This window comes from Clinocottus analis, unplaced genomic scaffold, assembly GCF_023055335.1.
Source record: "Clinocottus analis isolate CAN_PGR_092001 unplaced genomic scaffold, fCliAna1.0.p SCAF_28, whole genome shotgun sequence".
Taxonomy (NCBI): Eukaryota; Metazoa; Chordata; class Actinopteri; order Perciformes; family Cottidae; genus Clinocottus; species Clinocottus analis.
Genome location: NW_027176020.1, coordinates 3,242,928 through 3,270,498, shown reverse-complemented (window position 1 = coordinate 3,270,498; position 27,571 = coordinate 3,242,928). Strand labels below are relative to the sequence as shown.

At 44.3% G+C, this 27,571-nt stretch overlaps 1 protein-coding gene across 4 annotated transcripts in view; it reads left to right on the top strand.

The window, feature by feature from the left end:
• Positions 1-27,571, top strand: part of pip5k1ca (phosphatidylinositol-4-phosphate 5-kinase, type I, gamma a) — a 42,290-nt gene that overhangs the window by 10,132 nt on the left and 4,587 nt on the right. For all 4 annotated transcript variants that reach the window (XR_011078397.1, XM_068593048.1, XM_068593046.1 and 1 more), the window contains exons 2-16: positions 7,313-7,344; positions 7,828-7,914; positions 8,148-8,278; positions 8,399-8,516; positions 10,759-10,911; positions 15,288-15,587; positions 16,437-16,645; positions 18,035-18,118; positions 18,661-18,709; positions 20,608-20,692; positions 21,431-21,592; positions 22,010-22,151; positions 22,459-22,491; positions 23,244-23,363; positions 26,050-26,368. Coding sequence is in view for 3 of the 4 variants with exons in the window: in XM_068593048.1 (XP_068449149.1) it covers positions 7,313-7,344; positions 7,828-7,914; positions 8,148-8,278; positions 8,399-8,516; positions 10,759-10,911; positions 15,288-15,587; positions 16,437-16,645; positions 18,035-18,118; positions 18,661-18,709; positions 20,608-20,692; positions 21,431-21,592; positions 22,010-22,151; positions 22,459-22,491; positions 23,244-23,363; positions 26,050-26,368 (2,024 nt within the window). In the remaining variant the exon portion in view is untranslated. The remainder of the gene's footprint in view (positions 1-7,312; positions 7,345-7,827; positions 7,915-8,147; positions 8,279-8,398; positions 8,517-10,758; positions 10,912-15,287; positions 15,588-16,436; positions 16,646-18,034; positions 18,119-18,660; positions 18,710-20,607; positions 20,693-21,430; positions 21,593-22,009; positions 22,152-22,458; positions 22,492-23,243; positions 23,364-26,049; positions 26,369-27,571) is intronic.

Sequence of the window (27,571 nt, the reverse complement as noted above, 5' to 3'; positions counted from 1 at the left end):
TCCTGTTAATGTGTTGCCAGCATGCTGATTTAATGTCAGAGTCACACACACAGAAGCTTTTCTGCTGGTTGGGTTGTGCTGGATATATTTTGAAAGAAGCAAGGATACTGTGACATGAAAACCCCTGAATCAATGTTTTCCCCCTGTCTCTGCCATCTTGAATCACATGATATTTATATTATGTAAAACAAAAATACTCTATACGTTGAATAAATACTTGTCCGAATTGAGTACTCATGCCTATCTCTTATTGCCAAACACGCTTATTGTCTTTCCCTGCCAGGAGTTAGAAGAACAGGTGTATAACACAATATGATGCGTTTGATTTAGCTGCTTCAGACAGAGCCAGGCTAGCTGTTCACCCCCGCTTCCAGTCTTTATGCTAAGCTAAAACTCATCATCCCCTGACCCTAAGCTTAAATGTTTACTTTACAGACATGAAAGTGGCATTGATCCTCTTATCTAACGCTTTCCTATATTTGCAAATACGCATATGCCCCAAAGTATTAAACTATTCCTTTTAAATAATATAAAGTTGCCACGTTGAACTGAGAGTATCAAGTGCTGTGTCTCTGTTACGGCCGACAAGACAATTCTTGTCCAACAGACGGCTGTTTTTGACAAAAACAACTGTTCCAGAAACACCTGCTGTGGAAGAACTGTGCCGATGTCAAGGTGTCTGAACGTAATGACAGGGAGCATAGAGATCATTATAATCGCGCATGTGTGTGTCTGTGTGTGCGTACTGAGTACACTACACACTGAGTAAGCATCAAATTGATGAAGACTCGTGTGCATTTACTGCCTCCGCTTTTCCACTCTGGGCCAGAAACGGAGGACAAGGTCCACGCCGGCTGACTGGTTTGTTCATGGAGAAAGAAAAAAAACAGACCCGACTGAGATCAAGGGCTCCAGGGGCGGAACGGCCCGAAGACACTGATTCAGGATCTGTTTGCCTTCCTGCTGTCGAAACAGCCGCCATCACTGTTGCGTAACTCTCCCGTGTGAAGTGACCTAGGCTGAGGTTAACCCTGAATTAACGTAACAAAATAAAAAACAAAACACTGCTCTCATCCTCTTGCTCTAGTCTGCGAAAGAGCTGACAGTATTTTTACCCCTTTATTTGTGTATCGAATCAGCTGTCGTGTTAGTTTTCCCCCCCGACAGAGTTATGGATTTCTGCGTTCCACAGGTCGGGGTCATGTGCACTTTGCCACCAGACGCGAGCGCCGCTTTGTCGCCGCGTGAAGAGAATTAACACCCAAACGATGGCGGGCGCCATCACTTAGCCTCGGTCAGGATGGCGAACAAGCGCCTCAACGGCAGCCTCCTACTTAGCTCCTCCTCGGGGAGTCCCAGCATTGATCTCATTGAGGTCGTACGTGGCCGCCAGTAAGACGCATCAACGCTGCCGCCTGCAGTGTGTGTGTATGTGTGTGTGTGTGTGTGTGTTTGTGTGTGTGTGTGTCTAACAATTAGGTGACACAGCACCAGAGTATTTGTGTTGGATTCGTTTTGCAGCCTGATAGATCTGCCGCTGTTTTGTCGATGTAGTTTGAAAACAAATTATTTAATGATTTAAGCAGCAATTAACTGCTGTGACAAACTCTCCGTCGAACCAAATAAACTGTCAGAGGATATCGCATTTTCCTCAGTGATTTTTCTTCAGTGCTTGGTTGCTGTCGGTTCCTCTTGGTAAATTGCCGGTTTTATTCAGTCATGAATTTTTTATATAAATGAGTGGGTCGATAGTTGTAGTCTGTATGCTTGAGTATCTTTAAGTTGTGTACTGTATGTAGTTGGACTAATGCCCCTTTTTTTAATAGCAGCATGGAGGGAAATGAAGGCGGCATCCGTCTGTTGACTCCGTGCGTGCCGACGTTAGTCACAGAAAAGCTGGTTGACCTCAATTGGGGGGCACCATGGAAACAAGGGGGATAAAACTGTGTGTGTGTGTGTGTGTGTGTGTGTGTGTGTGTGTGTGTGTGTGTGTGTGTGTGTGTGTGTGTGTGTGTGTGATGGAATATAAACACGAGGCCAGAGCGGATATTTTCTTTTTATACATTTAACTGTGTACTCCGCAAGTGCAGGAGCCAGATCGTAACGCAGGTTATAATCGCTTAGTGTCACGGTTACGTGGTTTTAATGAAAGTTTCCCCTGTAAATCATTTTAAAGGAGGCGAAAGGAATGCAACAACAACATGTGTCTTTGGCAGATAACTTACTTCTAATAATCGCTGCGTGATTAACAGCCTGTGCATTTGAGAAGAAGCAGGACCATAGTGGTTCATAGCAAAAATTGGAAACAGAACACTGCGCTGCTGTGACGTCTTTTAATGAACAGATAAATCTCTGTTAAGCAAATATGCAGAATATCTGTTATGATCCTGTGGTTTGGCAGCGAGTGTGTGTGTGTGTGTGTGTATGGAAGGCCTTATGTGCATTGGCAACAGTCAGGGATTAAGCAGCGCCGGCGGTCCGGCGTGAACGGGTCAAACCTTTTTACACACAAACCCTGCGACACAACGCAGGGTTTGTGTGTAAAAATGCTCTGAAATACGCCTGTTTTTCGCGTCACCTCCCATGGCTCCCATCACCAGCAGGTAATGGAGCGCTCGCGTGAAGTGTGCACGCGTGAGCCATTAAACCAGCACATAGCGGTCCGGCTCGGCAATGGCCTCTCTCAGCCCGGAGCTGTTTGATTTGTGCGACTCTATTTGTTGTTCCCTGAAGATCTCTACAGACATGCCGCCGCAGCACGATGGTGGAGGAGGACCTATCTTGTTTTTCCCCCTCAGCACTTCACCTGTTGAAGATACAGCAAATGGAGGGATGTTAACAATAACAATGTTATCACGTCACACTCCCGTGTTGCTGGGTAGAGGCATAAATATGGTTAAAAATCAAATAGAAGCACTATTGTACCTTATCATGATAACTCCTGCCTCTGCTTTTCCTTCTATACCCCGTGATACACTTCCATAATCTTTATGTCTCTCCATTTCTATTATGTTATCACTTTAGTGCTGTAGAAATAGCCACAGGGTCATCAGGGTTTTGTCACTTACACTCACAATTGGTTGCCTGTAATCATAACGTGATTACGTTCTAGGTCTGCCGCAAACATAAATTAAATGGACAAAATTTAAATATAGCTCTCGAGCGTTCACACATCGCTCTTCTTGCATTAGCCATCTCGGTCCCAGCGTAATTTAATTTATAGTCATGGAGTTCGTGTCTGCGTTTCACTGTGTGCTGCTGAGCATAGATGGAATATTAGAATATATTATGTAAATCTACAAAGGTCATGTAAAGGTAAAAAAAACTGTACGGCTGCCTGCTCTTTATCTCAAAGACGGAAAAAAAAAATATTGGATATGTTAGGAGAAATGATAACAGCGGTGTTACCTTGATGTTTAAGTTTATTAGTAATCGTATTGTTACGATTCAAATCAATTAATTGGAAGCGTGGTGGTTTTGTAGATTTGTTCCATGTGAGATTAACTGAAGTGAACGGCAGCCTTCTAACTGTTTGGGAGGGAATCGTTGCGATAAATGATAACATTGTAATTTTAAGACCATTTTTATGCAAAGATTTGAAGATTAGATTCTTTCAGATCCTTTGAAAACTCAATAAAATTCTAATTCTTGAAGATATTCAGGCATTAGAATTGGAATGCGTGAAATATGTTAAAATATCCTCAATAAATAAAAGATAAATACAAAGGACTCTTGGGGCTCTGTTAACAAAAATGTGCAACGTCCAAGTCTTATAATGTCTGCTTGTTCTGGCGTCATGTCGGCTAAAACGTTATGTAAACAAACACGCACGTAAACACAACGAGCAACATCAAGGTCAGCAAAAAGGATGGAAGCTTCAAAATCAAGGTCATATCCAAAGCCCAAAGTAGATAACTTCAAAGTGTTTGAGGTTGTGTCCAAATATCGCACGATAAGTTGATAATTATCGCAATAGGCCGATGTCCGGGTACAAATCGGTCTGTTTCTGGTTAAACCGTCACAAAGTCGATGAGGGAGAGATGCAGCACATGTTTAGACGCACACAGTCTGACTCATTCACTGCACACACATGCACACACACACATGCTATGCCTTTAAACCTGTAGTCTCCACTAGCTGTCACAGACTCACAAATACGTACACATGCAGACACACACCGAGGGCAGTCTTAACAGGTGCAGGCGCGCGGAAAGGAAAAGATGTGGCTGCACTAAGATACGTGAGACACACACACACATACATGCACACACACGCACACATGGAACAGACATATCTGGAGCCACATGTAGCCAGCCAATCACATGCATCCACACACATAAATAGTACGAGATGGTAACAAGCAGAAGAGCCTCCTCTTTAATTATCTGCATTCCTTCACCAGCAGTTTTTTTTTTTCTTTCCCCCTTCTCCCTCAAATTTGATTCCCTGGATGTTCCAGCTTGGGAACGTTGCCGGGTTCGCATTTGTGACGCTTGTGCTTGCTCATCCCCGTGCAAATGTGCAAATGTGTGACGGGGGGTGGGCTGTGGGGGGGGATGGAGACACCGAGCAGGAGGAGGGCTGGGCGAGCAGGCTATTCTGTGGCTCAGTCACATGGGCGTCCACGAGAAGGCAGGCAGGCAGAGAGACCAGCGAGGCCGGCTATCAATTCAGCTGCAGTCAAGCTGTGAAGATGCTATCCCGCTCCTGAGTGACACCGGGTTATATAGGTTAGCTGTTAGTGTCTCAGCTGGGCGGGGAGATTCATTTCATACTGGTTTTTATAGAAGGTTTGGTGCCCTCCAGAGAGTACAGTCAGGAAGTCTCGTTTCATCTCCTGCCAGCCTTTTGTGGCCTGGTGTGAATTGTTTTTTTACAGCAGACATTTTGAATATGCCGTGGTAGAATTACCACAAGTGTAACAAAGAACACAATAATACTTGCTTTACATAACTGCATCAGTTCCAGGTTCCTGGTATTGTGCGTGCGTCGTGGGATACTTAAAAAGGAATTGATGTTTGTTTGTTTTTTATTCAAACTGAGCTTTTGCTGAAGAATATCTGCATCCAAACAGGTCTAAGGTTTTCTTTTTTTTGTGCGAGAGAGAAAAAAGCCAATTAATTAGGAGGAAATAATTGACATTGCTTTTTTATTCTCGCATGTATCTCAAATAGATGTTTACGCTATGGTGACCTGCAGTGGACGAGGATAGATGGGGCTTTTCTGCAGATTTCTGTTATGAAAGGTTTGATACGCTGCTGGTGTTACCTTCGTTACCTTTTGAGGGTTTTATCGAGAGTTCTTGACATCTACTGGAGTTAAATGTAGCCACACTTTAGATCTTATTCTCTCTGCCGTGATGTGTTTTCTCACCCTGTACTGAGTCTGTGCGTGTGTGTGTGTGTGTGTGTGTGTGTGTGTGTTTGTCGGAGTTAAGCACGACTCCGCCTGTTCCCATTTCGAACAGGGTTTTGGGAGCATCCCTACTTTAGAGTCTCTGAGAATATCCAATTTCTTTTTGTAAATTAAGACTTTATTCTTGGAAATTAAAAGTTTCTTTGCCTACAAAAGCCTTAACACGATGTCGTAAAGAGTCCATGTTGATTCATCACTATTCTGCAATGCAACTGCAGAAAATCGCTTGATTATACAGTCGGCTGTCAGAAGCAGCAAAGCATCCATTTTGAACCGATCGCAGCCATTGTTAGTGAAAAACACCTGTGCTTTTCATCCTGTGAGAAATCTAAATGTCCACTGTGGGAAGAAAAAAGGTCCTTTTATGTGCTTTTACCTCAAATTTATGTGCAGCAGTGATAGAAGTAAATCCTTCCGACCAGAATCGTTACTAATGCAACATCGTGGTACATCTGACGAGGAGAAGTGAGAGGAAAATGGAAAGTAAAACATCAATAATACTCATGCTCCCAATTAGGATTATTTTCTCTCATCGCTGATGTTCGTATCCTCATTTTTATTTCAGATCAAAACAGTCACACTGTTGTTAATATATCTGCTGTTTCTCTCTAAACTCCACCATCTGGGCGAGTGAGTGCGATATTGGTTCTGAAGATAACAGAGCGGGAATTAATTTGCCTCACTCGTACTGTCTGGAGCCCTCTCTCTCTCTCTCTTTCTCTCTCTCTCTCTCTCTCTCTCTCTCTCTCTCTATTTCTCTCTCCTCTCCTCATTCTGTCTCCTTCCACCCTTTCTTTTGCTCATTTTGTGTTCTATCTTTCCTGCCCTCCTGAGCCTCGTCTCCATTATTATGCTGAGTGGTCGTCTATAATTATGCATCTATTTCAGGCCTTTCTGGCAAAAAAAAAACACTTCTCTGATTGCTTTTACTCTTCTGCCGACATCCCGTTCGTCGACTTTAAAAAACATCACAACATAACAGATGTAGGACTGCCGTAACGCTAAGATTCGTTAGATTGCCATTTGTGAACGATATTAGGATTAAAAAGTGAGTGAGAGGTTATAGTTTACTCACATTTTAAGAGACTCACAGCAGGTTTACACTTTCCAGAGCCGCTTTTAATCCGCGTTAGTATAAATGTCAAATGAAGGGTCTGGAAATCCGTTGGAGGAAAATGGTTTTCGAGCTTTTTTCGTCACGATTTATGCATGTTTCTGTTACACCCAGGGGGCAACCTCCAGTCTGGATAAGGGAAGTCGATGCGTATTAAACTTGGCCACCAGGGGGCGACTCCTCTGGTTGTATAGAAGTCTGTATAAATGACTCTACTTCTCTCTTGATTTATTCCCTCAGTAAACATTGTAAACATGAGTTTATGTCTCAATCTCTAGTTTCAAGTCTTCTTTAATACAGCATGATGTTTATTTAGTAAATTATGGTCCATATGCTTTAGGGCGGGGCGACAAGGTGATTGACAGGTTGCAACCAGGCGTCTCTCCGTCACACCTTTGCGGTCCAAATATGGTCACTTACATTCACTGGATGCAAAAAAAGCAAGATGCCAACGCCAAAAATATAAGATGGCGACGGCCCAAAATGTATTGGGCCTCACGCACAGCACAGTCAGAACGGCTTTGAAATGGACTCGGTGTCCTTGTCGCTGACCGTTGCTTTGCTTCCTGCATTTCCTCTCGCTGACAGACGCCCACTTAAGTGCAAAAATGACCACTTTGTGTGCAAAACGTTGGACTGCTGTGACCCCCGTTTGGTGTTCTTCTTTGTCACAGGGAGCACTAACGATGCTGAGTAACGATGCCTCTGTGTCTCTGAGCGACTAACACAGTCATCTCCCTCTCTCTCTCTCCCTCTCTCTCGCCCTCTCTCCCTCTCTCTCAGATGCTGCCGCAAGGAAAGCCTTCATCACAGAGGTGAGCTTCCATCTGTCCCTGTGATCATCTGCTCTCTTTTGAGGGTGTATCTCAGGCTGTTGATATTCGGGTCACTTAATCATAATGTTGCATGAAGTCAGTTGAGATGACAATGTCCCAAAAGTATTTGAATATCACTTGAGTATTCTTTGGCTTTACTCAACAATTTATTTAATAAATTACATTCAAAATACGAGTGTAGGGAGGAGGAGACAGTCTATGAGCATTTAAAAAAAATATATATATATCACGGTTATTGTCAATACCAGTATACAGTACAGTATACATACGCTACGCACACAAAATAGTAAGTGTATGGACGGAAAAAATGCAAATGAAAGCGTACTTGTCTGAGCAATCATCTTGAAATTGCTCTAGTGGATTTATACTGTTTTACCCTCGTCTAAATATTGAACTAAAATGTTATTGAACTGGCACAAATCCACCAGTCCTCCTCACACACGTCTCTCTTTGTCTCTCCAGATGCCCTCATCCTCAGGCCAGCCCGGCCTGGGAAAGAAGATTGGCCACAGAGGGGTGGATGCATCAGGGGAAACCACTTACAAGAAGGTACTGAAAGCAGCACACGGCTGTACCGTGATGTATTTCCTGCTTCTGAACAAGTTAAGACTCCATTTTGCCCGCTAAAAAAAGAACAAGCAATCGATTTCTTTTCATTTTAAAAGCATTAAATGGTGAAAAAAGTTTTTTCCCCCTCTAAAATGATCCGCTCCTTCTCAGAATAGAACCAGTCATGAAGTGTTTTACTCACAACGCCCCCCCCTCCCCCTCTCTCTCCGCAGACCACATCCTCAGCCTTGAAAGGTGCCATCCAGCTGGGCATCGGTTACACGGTGGGCAACCTGAGCTCCAAGCCGGAGAGAGATGTGTTGATGCAGGACTTCTATGTGGTGGAGAGCATCTTTTTCCCCAGGTCTCTGCTGCAGCCAAACACATATACAAATATACAAAAAAAGTCCAGTAATAGTTACACATGTTTGCCGTTCACTTGAGAAAAATATGAGTTTAATCGCTGTGTTCTTCTGTACTTTAGCGAAGGCAGCAACCTCACTCCAGCCCACCATTTCCCGGACTTCCGCTTCAAAACCTACGCTCCCGTGGCCTTCCGCTACTTCAGAGAACTGTTTGGCATCAGGCCGGATGACTACCTGGTAAGACTTCAAGCGTGCGCAGTGTTTCCCATCAGACTTTGTGAGACTGGGGGCGAGTGGCACCTGTTAGAGAGCCGCCTTCATTCCCCGCCCTGCCCAAGCCATCCTTCTCGGGCCGATTGCGTCGCACAGCCACAAAACAGAAATAAATGTCCCCCTTGCGGGCCGGCCTGTGCCAGGGAGAGATCCCACGAGATGGATCTCCCAAGTGGACTGGCCGTCTCTGACCTGTCGTATTTAATCCCTCGGGCAGTTGGTTCATTATGAATTTGCGGGCAGCCGCACTGGTGTGTGTCACCTAAACCAATTACATTTAATTCACACCACATGGACGCTAAACTTTCTCCAGGGTGCGTCGATCCGGCTAGCTATGGTGGAAGTTTAACAAGCTCCGTGGTAGCTTAGTATCCGCTCAGATCAGATAGACCTGGAGGAGCAAGAGAGAGGGGATGGAAGCAGTGTGCAAATGAACAGAAACACGCAAAGGAAAAGAAAAGGAGTAAAGAAAAATAATCCATGAAGATGAGAACTGCGGATGAGAAGCGTGACGCCAGGAGAGAGCTGAGAGGGGGAGAACGAGCATGAGAGGCCGTGAAGCGATGCAAGAAAGAAGGACAAAGAGGAGGAAGATTGGATAGTTGAAGAGAGGCAAGGCTGCATGATTCACCGCTCTGCCCGGAGCAGTCTAGCAGAATATACAGAGACTGCTCGGTCAGTGTGTCTGCATGTTCCTTGTGCGCGTATCCTTAACGCATCGGGTCCCTTCAAACCACGTGGAAACACCGCATCCTGCCTTGTTTTCTGCCGTCTCTCTCAGCCGGCCTGTGGTCACTCGCCATCATATGTCCACTCATGTCATCTGGGGACTTGCATGTGATCAACAACTCATTTTTTTAAATTTGAAGTCTGGTTAGACTGAAGTTCTACATGGGTATGACTTGGCAGCTCTGCAGATAATGTGATAATTATGTGATTTGGGGTTCATATTTGCACTCGCAGTCGTGATTCAGGGCTAAAAACACTGCGTTATTTCAAAGGTCTGTTTTGTGACCACAGGACTTTGGTCCTAAAAAATGAAACTACAGTTGCTTTATCACTCCAACAAAAGGACCCGACTCATCTGTCATATTTGCCCTCCTGCTGTGAAGATGACGAGCACGTCCTTCTACCTGCCACTGTGACCATTTTCAAATGTTTCACTCCGACTCTGTTCGTCCTGGTTTTGTGGAAAATACTTTTTTTTGTATTTTTTTTTAAAAGCTATGAAATTAAATGTCATGCTCCTCTGAGAGGAATGTTTGAAAAGTGAACCATTAGCAGAAAAAGCCGGCGGAGGCAGCTTCAGAAATGATGCTGATGAGTTGCTTTTAAGCAGCGGAGAGAACGGGCTAATTAGTTGAGCTCACCATCGTATCAGCAGGAGCCTGACGTGCGTATTAGAAGAGCTAAAAATGTTAAAGCTGTCATTATTTGACATCTAAATGCATCTTATCTATATACCTCTGTGCTACTGCAGCATGTAATGTTCTTTATCCAACTCTCTCTCTTACCTACAATCTTATTTCACACCATTCCTTCTTTTTTTTGCATTTTTACATGTTTTTACATGATCAGCGTATGTGTTTAATGTATTTTTATTGACCTTTTGGCTCTATATCAGAGTGTAAATGAGTCTGAACATGCTGTTTGTAACATGAAGGAAGAGGTTTAATATGCTTCAACCACCTCGGAATGAGTTCCAAGAAAAGGGAATTTCTTTTATTGGGAGAGACTCCAGAGATCTGGTCCAAAGGACGCTGGAGCGCACAGATTTTAAGGCACCAAACGTCATCAGAGGACTGACGTTATGACGCCAAGTGCGTAGTCATCAGAGACTCACATGCTTTTAAATATCCTCCACTGAGTAGGAACCAATTAATCACTGGCTGCCTGCAGGCAGGGTTACATTACATCAATGGAATGTATCAAAAACACAAGTTAAAATGATTAATAACTTGCATCAACATATTATATAAATGAGTACATTCAATATCAGAACATCTCAATGTCTTTTTCAGAGTGTTTTGCTTAATACCAGATGGCTTCTGTATAAGCGACGTGTTTAAAGAACGCAGACTTATCCACAACGTAAGATCGTTTTGTCTTACATGTCAACGTGTTTAATGATTCGACCTGTACTTTTCTCTCCCTGTGTGTGTGTGTGTGTGTGTGTGTGTGTGTGTGTGTGTGTGTGTGCCTGCAGTACTCCCTCTGTAACGAGCCTCTGATCGAGCTGTCCAATCCCGGAGCGAGTGGCTCCGTCTTCTATCTCACGAGGGACGACGAGTTCATCATCAAGACTGTGATGCACAAGGAGGCTGAATTCTTGCAGAAGCTGCTACCCGGATACTACATGGTGAGTGTGTGTGTGTGTGTGTGTGTGTGTTTGACTTTACAGACAGTAACTTTAATACTAATAACCTTTTCATATTTGCTCAGAATGACACTTTATCCTGACAGAAAGCACATGAGACTGAAATAAACTGAACGATTTAAGTGTTTCTTATGACATCTGCAAGAATCCTTTCTTACCTTTGCAAAGATAAACGACCAATCAGAGCAGAGCAGTCTTCGACACAGCTGTCAATCACCGCTAGTGATGCTTGTGAACGCCGTTCAAACTGTCAAGCACGGCAGCGCAAGCTTCTTTTACTGCATTGCCTATTGCTTACCTCAAATGTTTATTTTTTGTAGGGTTCAGCAGTAAAATTGTAGAGTTTGTGAGCCACAAAACAGTCACCGTTAACGAAGCTGCGCTCCGTTATTACCTTTGTCCAAACGTATTGGTATTGAATAAATCCAGTTGTTTGAAGGAGAATATAAAATCTACATTAAAGAGGGAATTATAACTGACATTAGCTCAAAGCATCTTATATATAAGACATAATTAAAACTACCCACGCTGAGTATTCCACAAAAAATATGATCATTTATTTCCTAATTGTATGAATTTGTGTGTTTTAATAACCGCTCTAGCTGACAATAGACAAGTAACATTTATATTTTTTTAATTATTTTTCATGGTGGCACAGTGGTACACAATGTTCGCTTGAGGCTCGCTTTTAAATACTTTTTAATGTATTCGTTTAGTCGTCATATTGCATATTTACATACGTACGTGACATTTGGTCTCTGCATTTAAGGAGGCGTGAGCTGTGGTTCAGTGTCTTGCTCAAGGACACTTCAACGTGCAAACTATGGGTGGACCGGGGATCAAACCAGCTTACTTGCGGTTACAGGACGACCGCTCCACCCATGCGCTGCAGCCGCTCATTATAAAACAGTCCTTAGAAAGAAAAATCTGAATATGCAGGTCAGACTTAAAACAAAACAAAAACATCACGTTCCCGAAAAAGCCCGCTGCACACGCGCATCCTTCACACCCTGATCTCCATCTTTAATGTTCTTATTTCGAGTCATATTTTTAGATCCCAGGTTTATGTAAGACCCCAGAAAATCTCTCCTCCGAGCGTGACATCCCCTTTTCAGATGAAGCAGACATAACAGCATCTCCATAAACTCTGACTGAGACCTCGGGCCGTGCGGTTTCATAAGACACTGGCCGATGTGTTTCACATAAGCCTAACAGAGCTTGACTTGCCCCCCCCCTTACAGTCAACCAGCAACAGCTCCATGTATGTCCATGCTCCGGCTCCAGCCTCTTGAGGTTCACGGCCTTCAGCCTCGTGTTTATTCATGTGCCGACAGCCGTGGCAAAAGAGCGCTGCAGGAATTCATTTAATCATTTTAGGGGCATTTAAAGGCCCGGCGCTTTTCCCTGTGACCTTTTTCCGTCGTTTTGAGAACGCTCTGAAGTGTTTTTGCCGGTGTAATTGGTCCAAGGAAGAAGTTTAATGAAGGCAGAGAGATTCAGGCTCATGTGCGGTGGCTGTAGCCCGCGGCCCGGAGCAGGTGGACTGAGGAAAAGAGAGAGAGGGAAAGAGAGAGAGAGGGAGAGAGAACGCCACAGATGGACAAACAAATCAAGCCCACGCCAAGATAAACACGGAGCGGAAACCACACAAAACATAATGTGGAAGGATACAATTTCATAGACGGATCATCAACGTGGTTTGATGGCAGAATACGGCTTTCGTAGATGAAATAAATAGATTGTTCTGGTTATGAAATTGCAAGAATTTCTCTGAGACTCTTAAGGATCGAGGGAAAAAATAAAAATATTGCATATTTTAAAATCAACGGAACCTGGTATGTAGTCAGAATCAGAACCATTTATTTGCCAGGTATCTTACACATACGAGGAATTTGTCTTGGCGGGTGGCGTAAACAGTAGACAAACAACAACAATCAACACAGTGCAACAAATAGAAACATTACATTAAATAAAGTGTACAGACAAACAGATAACAGGACCATAAAGTGTCACAAGTATCCTCAAAGTCAAACGTAACAATCTGTCATCAATTTAGTGGTATTTTCTTTTTAGTATATAAAAAACATTGTATTTATGAATATAATCAAATGAATCTGGACTTCATATATTACATATTTTAATTATTGCACTTCAACGCCGTCTTTCTCCTTCTAACTTTGCCAAGTTTGTCCCTGTGAAATTATAAATTAATTAGTTTTAACCTAAGTGAATATTAGATTTTTCTTTTAAAAATCTTGAATTTTACATTTTTGCAGGAAATGTTTTATGGGGCTTTATTGCATAGTGACAGTGATGGACTGGAAAACAAGAGATAGACAGAGATAAAGAGAGATAAAGAGAGGACAACATGCAGCAAAGAGCCGTGGGTCGGAGTCGAACCCCGGCTGCTTTGGTACGGACAAAGCCATCGGTACAATCGTGTATGTTTTTAACCTTCAATTCGGGCCGTCGTTGGCGGCGCTCCACATGTCTTCCACAGCTGACTGGGGCGTCTGGCTCTGGGCAGCATGCAGCGTGCGATGTAACTCCCGCCGCTTCTTTCTCTCCCTTCCGTGTATTCGACCCCTGGTCTTTCCGTCTTCCCTCGCAGTTTAATGTCTTATTATCGCTCTACTCCCCCCTCTGCCCCTCTCCCGCTGCCGTGACACTCGGTGTAATTTACTTCCCTCGGCGTCCCGGCCTCGTGTTTTCGTGCTCGTTCATCTGCCCTCGCTCTCCCTCACGTGTCTTTGTTGTCGGCTCGTCACCGCTCTGCCCTCTTAACATTGACAGAAGGGTCGTGTGTGGCTGAGGGCAGGCGATGCTCTTTCTCTCTCTCCCTTTCTCTCTCTCTCCATCATTCATTTCCCCGCTCTCTCTCTCTACCGGTTTCCCCCCCCTTGTGAAGGTCACCCCCCACATGTGCTGAGCCCTTTTAGCCACACTTCCACATTCATCCTTTATCTCTCCTCTGCCGGTTCCTCTTTCTCCCTCCTCATTTTTATTTTTACTCTTTGAATGCTGTGTGTTATCGCTGTATGGGCCGTTCTCTTTCGGCTTCCTCCCCCTCATTTCTCTAATGGCACTGAGCTGGCACAGGTCCCAAGGTCAAAGCCGGTTTTTAACTGAGCACCCAGACAGACTAACCTCATTTGGTTGGATTGACGAGTGAAATGTTCGCAACAGATTGGCGACAGAGTCTTGTATTGAGTAGAAGAAAGAATACAGAAAGAAAAAATATATTAATCTCAATATTTGTCCATGTGTAAAGGTACAATGAGGAAATATTTATTCGGATCCACTTGTAAATTAAGTGCAAGACTTTTAAACATTTCATAGATCTTCAGATATTTGCAGCACTATTATGGTTAATAATTGGTTTGTAAACAGTCTATAAACATCTGGATGGCTTTTGTAAAGTTGCAACTAATGATTATATTACCTTGTTAATATTCTTAAAGCAATCCATAGATAATATTTAAATAGTTAATACTTTGTCTTTGATTAATTTGGTCCATCTATCTGTTATGTTTATAGATAATTTACAAACGATTTGTTCAAGGTTTACAAATTATTTGATCATCTTTAACAAATGCACAAATGCAAATGAACAAGAATCTATTAATAGTTTACTAATGTGATCAGAATATAATTGTTTTTGCTTAATATCTGCTATGATACAATATATATAAGTGACAATTGGTAAATTGGTGGGATCATTATAATCTAAAGTTGAATTAACTATTAATTTACCATTTATTAATGAGCGATTTATCAAGCACCAAAAGGTGTTACCTCTTATGATAATTAATGAGTTGTCAGAAAATTCAAGGTGAAACACGAGAAAAGCATCAAAACCTTCACAGTTGAGGCGCTTGAACCAGAAAATGTTTTGCATGTTAGAAGAACAAACGTGTGATCAATGATCAAAGCGGCTGATGAATGTAATCGCAGTTTGACCGTGACCGCTTCCTTGTCTCCAACACTGAGGGATCTTCTGTTCCCTCGCTGTTATGCAATGCTTCCTGGTGCGGTCAAATAATGAATGTGTCATTGTAGCCCGTGTGCGTACACCGAGATTTGTTGTTCGTCAATTAACTAAATGTATCGTGTTGCAAAAATGTTTTAACCCGTTCAGATCCCATGAAATGATAACTGATTGCATCATGTCCATGAGTGTGTTATGTCATTCTCGCCGTAGCAAAAAGATATTTTACATTAAAGTGCCGACATTTTCTCCTTCTGCAAAGTGTCAAAAGACTTTATTCAGCACACTGTGTCTTAAATAAAATCCCTCAAATCAATGTCACGTTCTGCCAGAAACCTTTTAAAGCCCATTTTGCTCTCTGTCTCTCCAGAACTTGAATCAGAACCCTCGCACTCTGCTGCCCAAGTTTTTCGGCCTCTACTGTGTCCAGTCGGGCGGGAAGAACATCCGCGTGGTGGTGATGAACAACGTCCTCCCCCGCGTGGTCCGCATGCACCTCAAATACGACCTGAAGGGCTCCACCTACAAGAGGCGAGCGTCCAAGAAGGAGAGGGAGAAGGCCAGGCCCACCTTCAAGGACCTGGACTACATGCAAAACCTGCAGGACGGACTGATGCTGGACCAGGACACTTACAACGCGCTGGTCAAGACCCTACAGAGAGACTGTCTGGTGAGTTAAATCAGGGCTGAGGGGGCGGGATGGGTGCGCTTCACTTCTATTGGATGTGGACATAAACGGGCAGGAAGGAGCAGAGTTCTGCATTTCTGATTTCTACAGAAAGAAATAGATATTTTATTTGGTTCTCACCCCCTTGCCCGTCCATATTTAGTCCATTTCTACCTGTGAATTTACAGTACATACATGTATTGTTTTAGCCATCACACAATTGCAGTGCAGGACTCTAGGTAGAAGGGAGAAGGAGCATTGGGGGGAGATGACGATGAGAGGGAGGATTCATATCACACCCTGATCCAAAGTCTCCAGAGAGAGAAAGAGTGTGAGAGAGAGGGGAGGAATCCTTGGCAGCAATGGTTAGAGGGAAGGATTAGAGGAGTGTTTGAAGGAAGGGAAGGATAGATGCAGAGACAGAGAGTACAAAAGAAAATGGAGACAAAAAAAACGACGATATCGTGGTGACCTGATTAATTAAAGAGGATTATGGACGCGAGTGAGGAAGGCCGTAAAGGAAAAAGCTATTCACGAGAGTGTTTGGCATTCCCGGGGCCCCTCACTATGAATTAGAGCTTTTATTACGAGCGCCCGGTCCAACAGGGTGTCCCATGGCCCTCGTCATGTAAATCACCACCTCATATTTACCTATGTTTTGGAGGGAGTATATGTGCAAACGCACTGGCTATCTTATACATTGTTTATTAGCGTGTGCATCGCTCTTACGGTTCTCCTTCCCTCTCTGGTGCCGACACCGTTATGCACTCCGGATAAAAGCTTTTTCGTCAATCCCCGCACACCTCTTACAGCGTCCCCCCTCCCCCTCCTGTCCGTGTCCTCTCTGCTCAGGTGCTGGAGAGCTTCAAGATCATGGACTACAGTCTGCTGCTCGGGGTGCACAACATAGACCAGGCCGAGCGGGAGAGGCAGATGGAGGGCTCCCAGGGCGACAGCGACGAGAAGAGGCCCGTGGCCCAGCAGAAGGCCCTGTACTCCACCGCCATGGAGTCCATCCAGGGAGGAGCCGCCTGCGGAGGGTCCATCGACACCGACGACACGTGAGTTTAAAAAGAGGGGGAGGAATAGTGACTGCTGCATGTCTCGGACCTGCACATGTATGCCACATTAATCATGATGAATACAAATGGAATGATGATACAATGAATGATAAACTTTTATTTATAAAAGCATTTCAATTGCTTCCTCTTCTCCCGACAGTTTCATTCCTTAGACTCTCCTCTACCTTCTTCAAACTCTTCCTATTAAACAATTGACACTTCATTTTCATGATTACACTTCATCTGACACTTCAAGCTCCTTTCATTGTTACATGTGACACTTACACTGCTTTTAGTGCTTACTCTCTTCTTTCCTAACCTCTTCTCCAAAAAAACTATTTTGCCAAGCTCGCCTTTTTTTTAAACAATTTCCACTCATGCTTAAACTTCAGCTGACACTTCAAACCCTTTCAATGCTTCATGTCACACTTATACTGCTTTTAGTGCCTATATTTAAACTGCAACTCCCACAACATATAGACCTTTTTAAAACTTACAGTCTTATTGTATTGAATTTTCAGCACAAGTGGGCAAAAATGTTGCTTGAAGTGGGGTCTAAAATGGCTGCAAAGTTGACACTGAAACAGGTTGCTCCACTTTCAAGTGGACCCGATGGAAAACTTGAGATTTTCATAAGTTGTGCTTGTGTTCAACGTGTATTTAAAGGTCGTCCGTACTGAAACCGGCTGACCATGGAAGTAGAACCGATTTTTAGAGGAAGTTTAGTCAAAATGAGATTGGATTACATTATTTAGTAAGTAAGTAAATAAGTTAGTATAAATGAGTATGAATAAAAACACCCTGATTATCTTTATACATTTCAAAAGTCTTTCCTTTCTTACTATTAGATTACATTGCTGGTAGAAACAACATCTCAGTTTAAAAGGAACAAATCAAAAGTAGTTTTGAAAATTTTGAGGTCGGGTCTCAGCACCTCGACCGTAGTTAAAGGATTATTTGGTCAAAAAATAGAGCAGGGCTGTCGTCAACAGAATAAAATGCAGGTTGACAGAAACTCAACCAACTCTTTAACCGATCGATCGTTCGATGGAGACCTAAAAGAAATCTGCACCGGTGACAACTTGGTTCAGACGAGTATGTCGACCAATCAATCAACCGACCGTCCAGAAGGTGTCGGCCTCAAAGCGAAGCACTTACAGCGACGGAAGGAATCGATATAAAATTGACCTCCTTAAAGACGGTGAATGTGATGTTTGCTGCTGAACAGGACGATGGGTTGTCAGACGTGGTCCCGGTCTCTAAAGATCCAATGAATAGTTTGATTTTTTTGATCATTTAGATGCATATCTTTTAATAAATAATGGGGATTTTTTTTTTGACATTGTGACATACTTTTCACTTCCGGCTTTCTTCTGCTTCTCATGTCAGGATGGGCGGCATCCCCGCCGTGAACGGAAAAGGGGAGCGACTGCTTCTCTACATCGGGATCATCGACATCCTGCAGTCCTACAGGTGAGCGGCGCGGCGGTGGCGTGATTGCGGGCAATCAGCTTGGCGTCTTCCATCAGTACGACTCCAGGCTGGAGATGGAAGTCTAATAACTAGATGGATGTACATACTGTGACTTAATGCAGCAGTTACCCATACACTAACTCAATTTAATCACTTTAGGCAACACATTTAAGGATTTTTTTCTCCTTATATTTATCAATCTATATAGTTTAAGTGTGAATTTAAGTGTTGGAGGTATCGACCATAGAGTTGTCTGCCTTCCACCTGGTCACTCCAGATGTTTTGAGCAGTTTTGTGTCAGAACTATTTTCTTTCTATCGAGCTACAACCACCAAACGTATCAATCACACACAGCAGAAGGAAGCTAGCTCACTTAGCATCGCCACCGTTAGACGCGCGCTTCCTTCTGCACGGGGATTTCTGGAATAAAGACATTGCTTTGAGTTCACGGCCCCTTGAAGGCTCTAAGCCCAGGATCCTAATATATGAAAGACGTAGTTTTACATCATTGTGTTAAACGGTGCTTCTCTTTGTTTCCGCAGGCTAATCAAGAAACTGGAGCACACGTGGAAAGCTTTGGTTCACGATGGGGTGAGTTTTTAAATAGCTTCTTGCATAGAGACACGGCTATTCTGATGCGGAGACATAACGTAGACTCACAGTCATACAGGAGCTCTCAACACACAACACACTCAAAAGATATCACATTACCCTTTTTTGTGTCTGTGAGGACTTTTATTAGTTTTTATTAGCTTCAAATGTCATTGTTCTGAAGAACATGTCTGTCTGTGTGTCAGTCAGCTTGTCTCCTTCTTTGTTCGTCCATTTCACTCTTTTTCCACCTCTGCACTTCACACGGATATTGAAGAAGTTACAGGTCTATTTAGACACATGCTTGTGTATTAAAGCTTATTAGACGTCTCTAAGCAGAGCTATGGGTTACTCAAATGTGAATAATATGCCCGCCACCAGCCACAGTTGTCTTTTATTGAGCTAATCTTTTAATAAAGCCGTCTGCATGACTGCGTTTTACTTGTATTAAATCCCCTTTATGAACAGCCAGCTCCCATTGAAGTAAGAGAGGGAGGCACAGTGGTGCGTGAACCTGAATAGGTCGCGCACAGAGATTTTTACCGTCCAATTAAACTTGTGGACGTATATTTATACGAGTCTCCTCGGGTGAATAAATGTGTGTGTGCATCAAAAATGCGCCACGTTACCTCATGCAAATGTTTCAATATCGCTTCCCGTAAACAAACAAGACCTGAACCGGGGAGAGCTGGCAGCTCGTTCCAGCCTACGTGCAACATTTTGTATTGTGTGCCGCTGCCAGGATCACAGGCCGTGCTCGTTGCATAAACGCAGCTGAAGCCTGCAGAGCGTTGCAGAATGCCCTCTGGTCGGATAAGCAAAAGGGATGATAGAAGAGCAGCTCGCGCCTCTTCATCCACTCACCGTGCATCACCATCAACAGGTTGTTTTTCTCTCCTGAGTCGCTCGACTCTCCCACTGTGAAACACAATCATACGTAAGATACATGTGGGAGAGAGCGAGCGACGCTGTGACGGCCTCCTGTGCGTCAGAGTCGTTCCTCCACACGGACGCTTGTAACGAAGAGGTTGAAGCTTCGTTCACGGACGTTTTCATGCTGCGTACATGCAGGTTTTTGCCTGTTTTATTCCGGTATTTCTGCACAGTTGTGGGTAAAGATTAGGCTACACTAATATTATTAGTACTTCGCTATTTGTAGAATTAGATCCCAGGGGTTGCTGCTTGGAATTGTGTCAGACTTGATCCAAACATTTACAATAACTCCAAATAATTAAAACAATTCACAAGATGTTTTTATCATCATTTGTTGATGTTTAGCCTTTCAAAAACAGTATTTCCACTGCAGTTAAAAAGCAGTAAGCTTTCCCGTCCGTAAAGGAAGACGTGGACTGATGAGTCGTATCCAATAAAGAAAGTGTGTTTAATAGAAGAAGACTTGCTCACTTTGATCCGATGTCTCATTTTATTCTAATTGAGAATTTTTCCCCAAGGATTTTATGGTTTTTTTTGGCTGATGACGTCATAAGATATGACAGCAGACATTCAAAAGATGTTCTCATAGTACTTTCAGTGATGCAAAGACGCTAATAATACACCACGCTGCTGTGTCTCCTCTTCCTCTTTCCCCTCATCCCTCCGTCCTCCTATCGGTCTAAACCAAACACCAAGTGTCTTCTGTCAGTCTGCTGGCAGCGTGATCTCAGTCCGCCGCCACATAAATAATGTCTGTCCCTTTGTCCGATTGTGTTTCTGTCCGCCGTCATTTGTCTTTTTCCTTCGCATCGCTCCGTCCGGTGGTTTGACCTTCGAGAACAGAGCGACTTCACCGGGACTCCGGAAGGAAAACTAGCAGACGGTTAAATCTGCTGTGAGCTCTCGTTTAGTCGTTGTACTCGTGCACTGATTGTCTCATTAATCCTCTCCGTCTCCTCCCTCAGGACACCGTATCCGTCCACCGGCCGGGCTTCTACGCCGACAGGTTCTTCAAGTTCATGAGCAGCATGGTCTTCAAGAAGAGCTCCTGTGAGTTCAATTTCGGGTCGGAGGCGCTACCGTACATAGTCAGACAGGTCGGGGGGGAAGGAGGGGGCTGTGTGTGGACGCAAATGTCAGATGCCGGCTTTTTTGTGTCTATTTTACTGCCGGACCCTGACAGTGAAATCAGACACGGTAACAAACTGCCCTTATTAGGTGCCGCTCCGTGTCATGTGAGCGTTTCACATCCTTTTTGATCCTCGCGCAGTTTTCTTTTTCATCACTTTCCAAAGATTTTCACACATTAAAGAGAGGATTCTTTGTACCGGGGGATGAAAGGCCCGATAATTGTCAAATTTAAATCCTTGTCTTTTTTTTTACTTCAACTCACATTTTAAGACTCATTACACTGCAGCGTCGCAGTCTAAGAGATCTTGTGGAGCATGTAGCCGCTCAGAAATACAGAGCCGTTGATTCACCGGTCTGATACACTGCAATGATGTTTAGATTTGTTGTGATTTGTGTGGGCTGACCTTTAAAAAACTTTATAATTATACAACTTCTGATTAAAACAATATACATTTCTCAACACTGAATAACTACAGCCCAAAAGCAGAAATAATAACTTCCATGTATATTCAAATAAAAACAAGTGTATTTGTTAGAAAAGAGAATAAAATCTACTAGAGATGGGGTTGTTGTAATAATTGCACAATATACCATCTTACCTCCTTTCGGGTTGTGTGTTCATGTGTTCATGTGTTTGATGTGTCGATCGTCCCTCAGCTCTGAAGTCGTCTCCATCCAAGAAGGGCCGCGTGTCGTTGTCGGTGCCGAAGTGCGCCGGTCCCGGCGCCGCCTGGTCGGTCAGCCAGCTGCCCTCCGAGAGAGACGAGAACATCTACGACCTGAGAGGAGCTCGCAGCTTCCCGACGCTGGAGGACGAAGGTGAATACAACCGCTGCGGACAGAGCGGCGATGCGTCGTATTACGACCGTTTGTAGGAACACGCAGGAGGACGCAGCAAAGCTTGTTTAGCCACCTGAAAAAAAAACATCAATACCAGTTTCAGTGTATTTATAATTGGTCTTCATCCGCTTCTGATGAGAAACAATGAGACACAAGACTCCTTAAAAAAAAAACAATCGTTTTACCTCAGAGGTTACAGGAGTTGTCGGTCCCCCGCTGCCTCAATCTGTTAGTGTGTGATTTTTATTTTTAGGAAACCAAAGTCACACAATAACTCAAACAGACAAATAGAAGAATAAAAGGTCGCAGCTCTCTCAATAAATAATAACATCAATCTCTCCCTCTCTCTCTCTCTCTCTCTCTCTCTCTCTCTTTCTCTCTCTCTCTCTCCTGCAGGGCGACAGGATCTTCTTCCCTGCACTCCTCCGTCGTTTGAAGAGGCCACCACAGCGTCAATTGCCACCACCCTCTCTTCCACCACCTCTCTCTCCATCCCAGAGAGATCCCCCTGCGACACCGTCGAGCACCCCCGCTACAGGTGCTGACACACACACACACACACACACACTTTAAAACAAGCCGTCCATTGTTAACTCCATTCAAAGTTCTTCCAGTATTTCGTGTTAATGTGTCTCGTTTCCACCATGCACACTTATACTTTTTCGTGTACTAATCTGACTAAAATCCTTAAATCACAACTTTAACTAACAAGATCCCCACAAGGGCACTCACTACTTGCACAGGAGAAAGTTTAAAGACAGAAACATGTTGCTTGTGTCGGCCGGCGGCTGCAGTCGTCGCACACGGCTCGCGATGACACTGTGTCCTCTGTCCTCTGTCTGCAGGAGGCACACCCAGTCCCTCACCCACGACGGAAGGTGAGTCGGCAGCGTGAACTTCATGAACCTTTTCCATCAGGATGGACTGCCGTGTTTTCATAGAGTCGCAAGGCTCGCCAGCTTCATGTTTTCGCAGCGCCGGGTGTTTTCAGGGTGTGGTGGGTGGAGCGGTGAAAAACAGTGTGAGGTCAGCCTTGTCGGTCCCGGTGTTTATGGGAAAGGCCCGTTCTTCCTGTTGCTAAGACGTGGCCGTGTTTGTTTTCCAGGAGCGTCCCACTTCCCCCGCGCGTGTTATTTTATGTGTTTGTTATGACAAGTCGGTCCCGGGGAGAGAGAGAGGGTAACGAGCTGAGGAATACGAGGAGTCAAGCTTGTTCTCAGTTCAACCTGTTTTTATTGCCTAATATGGATATAATTCGGATCGCGGGACATCGTCAGGGATGAAGCCCGGTCAGAGTAACAAACACACAAACTAGTCTCTCGGTGAAATGAAAGCACAAAGATCACTAAACGACTCAGAAAGAAAGGTCACATTGCTCAGAAAAATATGGAAAAAGGAGTGTAACAGGAGTAGCAGCTCTCTCCTGGAAACAAACTGAGGTGGTTAAAGGGAGAAGTTCTTATTTTTGGAAGTGGGGTTGTATGAGGTGCTTACACAGAAGTACTAGTAAAGGAGCAAAGTGGACGTGGGCAGCACCAAAACGTATTTTAGCCACCAATGAGTATCAGATTCAATGTTCTGCTATGTAGACTGTAAGAGACACACTGACTGTGTGTGTGTCTGTGATCAGGACCCAGGAGGAGCTGCGTGTGCGTGAGGAGGACCAGCAGACCATCACGGTGGAGGTGGAGCTGAAGAGACACGACAGCGAGCCCTCCATCTCCGTTCCACAGCCTTCACCTGAAACCAGGTACGCCAACGACTCAGTGTGATGGTTGAACAATGATGTGTAACAGCTAAAGTCCATCAACCAACAACACGTCGTGTCGTCAAATAGTCTTGATTTTCTATTGATTTTTAAGGTAACATTTGACAAAATACCTTCTATAATATTCTACATCTTGATTTTAATCAATGAATTTGAGTTTTCCCGAAAAAGCGGACCGAGCAGTCAAATCTTAGAGCTGCTTCTTAAATATAATAATAATGAAGGGTGAAATCAGATCAAAACTAGCCAATATTAATTAAATTACTTGACAAATAAAAAGTATATTCAAATGAAAAAACATCCGTCTTGCAACATGTCGCCATATTTAGCACACCTTTAAACACATTATATCTCAAATACATTAACTATATGTTATACACTAACATAGACCATGAATATAACCAGCACACACACACACACACACACACATCTGTGTCTTTTCACTGTAACCAATGATGACAAGAGTCGGCCCTCTCATGCGCTCTCAGTAGTCATGTGACCCCGATACAGGACGGATGAGCTGCGGAGAAGTAACGAGTCCTTCATGACCTCCATCACCAGTATGACTCAGTTTGATGCCGCTCTATAAATAACCTGCCGCCAGTGTCTCACCTGCGCTCAGCCAGCTGTTAGATTAGCACACAAACACACAAACACACACACACACAGAGTTCTTAGCATGCTACATATAAACACTGAAAGCGGCTTGAGCCATTTGTTTATTGGACTCTGGGGTCCCCCCGTTATCTAAATGCTGCAGACATCCACTCCCTAGTTATGAGAGTGCAGCACGCACACGCGTGTATATTTTTGTGCGTGTTCTTTTATGGGGTGACATGGGGGAACCGGTGGGTAGAAGTAGGGCAGTGGGGCAGTACGCCTGCAGGCCTGGGGCTGCTGCTATAACACTGACAAGGTTAATATTTTGTAATTAAAGTCCACTGAATTTTAGCTTCATTAAAAAAGTTCAAAACCCCATCGAGTCATAATTTAAAACATAACGTCGGACACGTAACGCAAGGATGTTAAGAGACGATGAGACGGAGAATTCATAAAGCAGCTGCAAGAGGATCCGACTGAATTCACGCTATACGACGCATGTTTTTCTCAAAAACCTCAATAAAACACAGAAGACCAGTACTATAGCACAACGTCAAACACGATTCTGCAACATTCAATTAAGGATTCGCGTCCCAAAAAGGAATCACGCCTCCTAAGAAGGCTGTTTCCAATTAAACCGCGACAGCGAATGTAATTGATAACCGAATGGTGGGGGCGCTTTGAGCGTTGCAAGGATTTATGGGACGCCATTATCTCCCATCGCTGCTTTAACGATAGTGCAGTGAAGGAGATAAGAAAGGGATAGCATTTAAATATTCGACCAGCTCGCACATGGCCGCCGCTTAATAATTAATTTCACTCAGTTGGGAACCTTCCGAAGCAGAAAAAGACTATTCGACCGCGTCCTTTGGTGTAAGCCGCGTTAAATAAACCAGATTCAAAAACAGATGGGAACATGGCAGTGGGGCTCACATGTATGCCGGGGTTAGGTCAGTGAGGATCAAGTGAATAATTGGGTCTAATGGCGAGGAGGCGGTGGCTAGACATATGGCCCGGGGGTCTGGAAGGAGCTGAGGAGGAGGAGGAGGAGGAGGAGGATGGGTGAGAGCGGTTGAATGAACCATCTGACTCCTCCGAGCTGCCACTAACTCACCTGCTGCTGGAGAGCTGGTTGGATTGATGTGAGGGGGCGAGATGGAGCGGAAACGGGAGGACTGATTGGAAAAGAGAGACACAAAGAGAAGAGATGAGACGGGAAGAGCGATGTGTGGAATAAAGACTGGAGGAGGAGGGGGAGAAAGACAGAAACAGTGTTCTTTTGTAAATGAGTACAAGCTAAACGTATAAAGAAAGAGAGAAGCAAGTTAAGAGCCACGGCGCAAGATGAGACGAGGTCCTGCATTGCAACCCTCCATCTTACACACACGCACACACACACACACACCTTTGCCTCCGTGTCTAACTGCCGGGCTTTTCCTCTGGTGGAGCTCAGCTCAAACACCGGAGCTGAGAAAGCAATTTTGGATGCGCCAAAATCCTTTCTAATAGTTGATGATCTGGCCAGGAACAATCAAGGATTGTGGCAGCACACAGCCAGCTGGCAAATCTTTGAGCTTAGACAGCTAAACCTCAAACACACACACTCACACACACACACACACACACACACACACACACACACGCACACACACACACACGCTCATCTGTTGAGTTTTAGCCAGAGCTTTTCTCTAATAGCTCGGTCCAGTTCCTCTGCCCTGCTGCAGGAAAGTGGCTTATGGCAAGTGACCCAATTAATGGCTCTCAATGTTGGCAAGTGCTGTGTGTGTCTGTGTGTGTGCGCGTGTGTGTGTGTGTTTGAGACTATGTTGTTTATTTCGTCCTTAAACTACACAGTCTTGGTAGGCTAGTCATTGTTGTTCATTGTAGTTAATGGTCCTTTGGTCTAACTATCAACACGGACAAAGGTTGCAGCAGCAGTTGTGAAACAGGTCATGGAGCACTTCCAAAGTCTTTGTGCGCTCGACAGCTACGATGTGCGTAAAGGATCACACACACTCCCTCTCAGAGTCGTGACTCAGTTCATCTCATTCGCACCTTCTCACAGTGAAGTTCAGGAAGGAGCTGGCGCAGAGGCTGCCGACGCTGCAGCAGCTGCAGCTGCAGCGCCCTCCGGCTCTTCGTCCGCACCTGAAGAAGCAGCAGCGGCGGCGGCAGCAGCCTCATCATCCTCGCCTGCCCCAGATGCTCCCTCCTTCTCCTCCTCCTCTTCCTCTTCCTCCGGGGCAGCCAACGGAGCCCCGTCCGCTCCCAAGGTGGTGGTGGTGGAGGCAGACGACCGGGCCAGCCAGGTGTCCGGCTCCGGCTGCACCAGCCAGGCTTCGGTCGATGACGAAGACGACGTGCCAATCACCGACATCTACTTTGTGAGTCAAACTCTCCACACACACACACACACATTCATACTTTAAATCCATGTTAACACTAAAGTAAGCACAGATCCAATCACTTCGCATCTGCTTGACTGTTTTCTTCAGCCATCCAGTCATCTTTAATATTCAATCAGCTCCCACATGTCTGAATATGTTTAATAAACAATGTATTTGTGATGACAAAGTCAAGGACTGAGCGACTCGATCTCCCACAGAGGCGCTGAGAGAAGGACCACAAGAAAAGGGAGTAGCGACTCCGGCTGGTATGGGAATGTCAGCGTGTGCGGTTATTGCTTGCAGTGTCGTGCATTCAGCTAAAGGAAACGTTTGACATTTTGTGGAGGCTCATTTGCTTTCTTGCACAGAGTTAATGCGAGAAGAGAGAGAGAGAGAGAGAGAGAGAGAGAGAGATAGAGAGAGAGAGAGAGGTGTCCATCTTCTCATCTCACTCACGGCAAGAAATCGAATAAGCACATTTACCAAAAAGTGTGTGAGCACCTTGTGTTGCAGTGTGCAGAGTGATAACGGCATGTCAACCTCACTTTGGAGTGAACCGAGTGGTGCAGGAAAGACTCACATGAGTCCACATTTCCCTCATCTAGAAGTTCTGTGGTTAACAAAAGCTTTAGAGGTTGTCACGTTTTTCCCTACGGTGTAAAAATATGTATATTTCCCTTTTGTGAATTAAGAAATTTTTCTTTAAAAGGGTTTGTAACAAGTGGCTAAATGAGACGACTGAACCTCATCACTAGAGCTGCTTTAGCTTAGTGTCGTTCCCTTATTAACCCAACGTTAACTTCTCTTCTTTATCTTTTTCTGACTATTTGTATTCACGCTTACAAAAAATCGTGAAAAATCGTCATTTGTGAACAAAATGTGTGAGTTTCATTAACATTCCTTTGCCACAGAGTTTATAATCCAAACATCCAACGGAAAAATCCAGTTAGCGCGACGCTAACTTCCTGGTTGGCCAACAGAAACACCCTGCACCCCTCGATGTGATCATTAACACGCTGAATAACTGGCTTTGCTTGTGTTCAGTCTGCAGGATCGCTGCCGTCCTACTAAAGAGCTACTGGCCGCCGTCAGACGGTGTTGCGTTGCGTTGTGCGTTGGCGGGTCTAAATTCGCCCCAAAAGCACAGCGATGAATGAATGTATGAGTGTCGGGTGGAGAGCGGAGAGCGCAGCCAGCGAT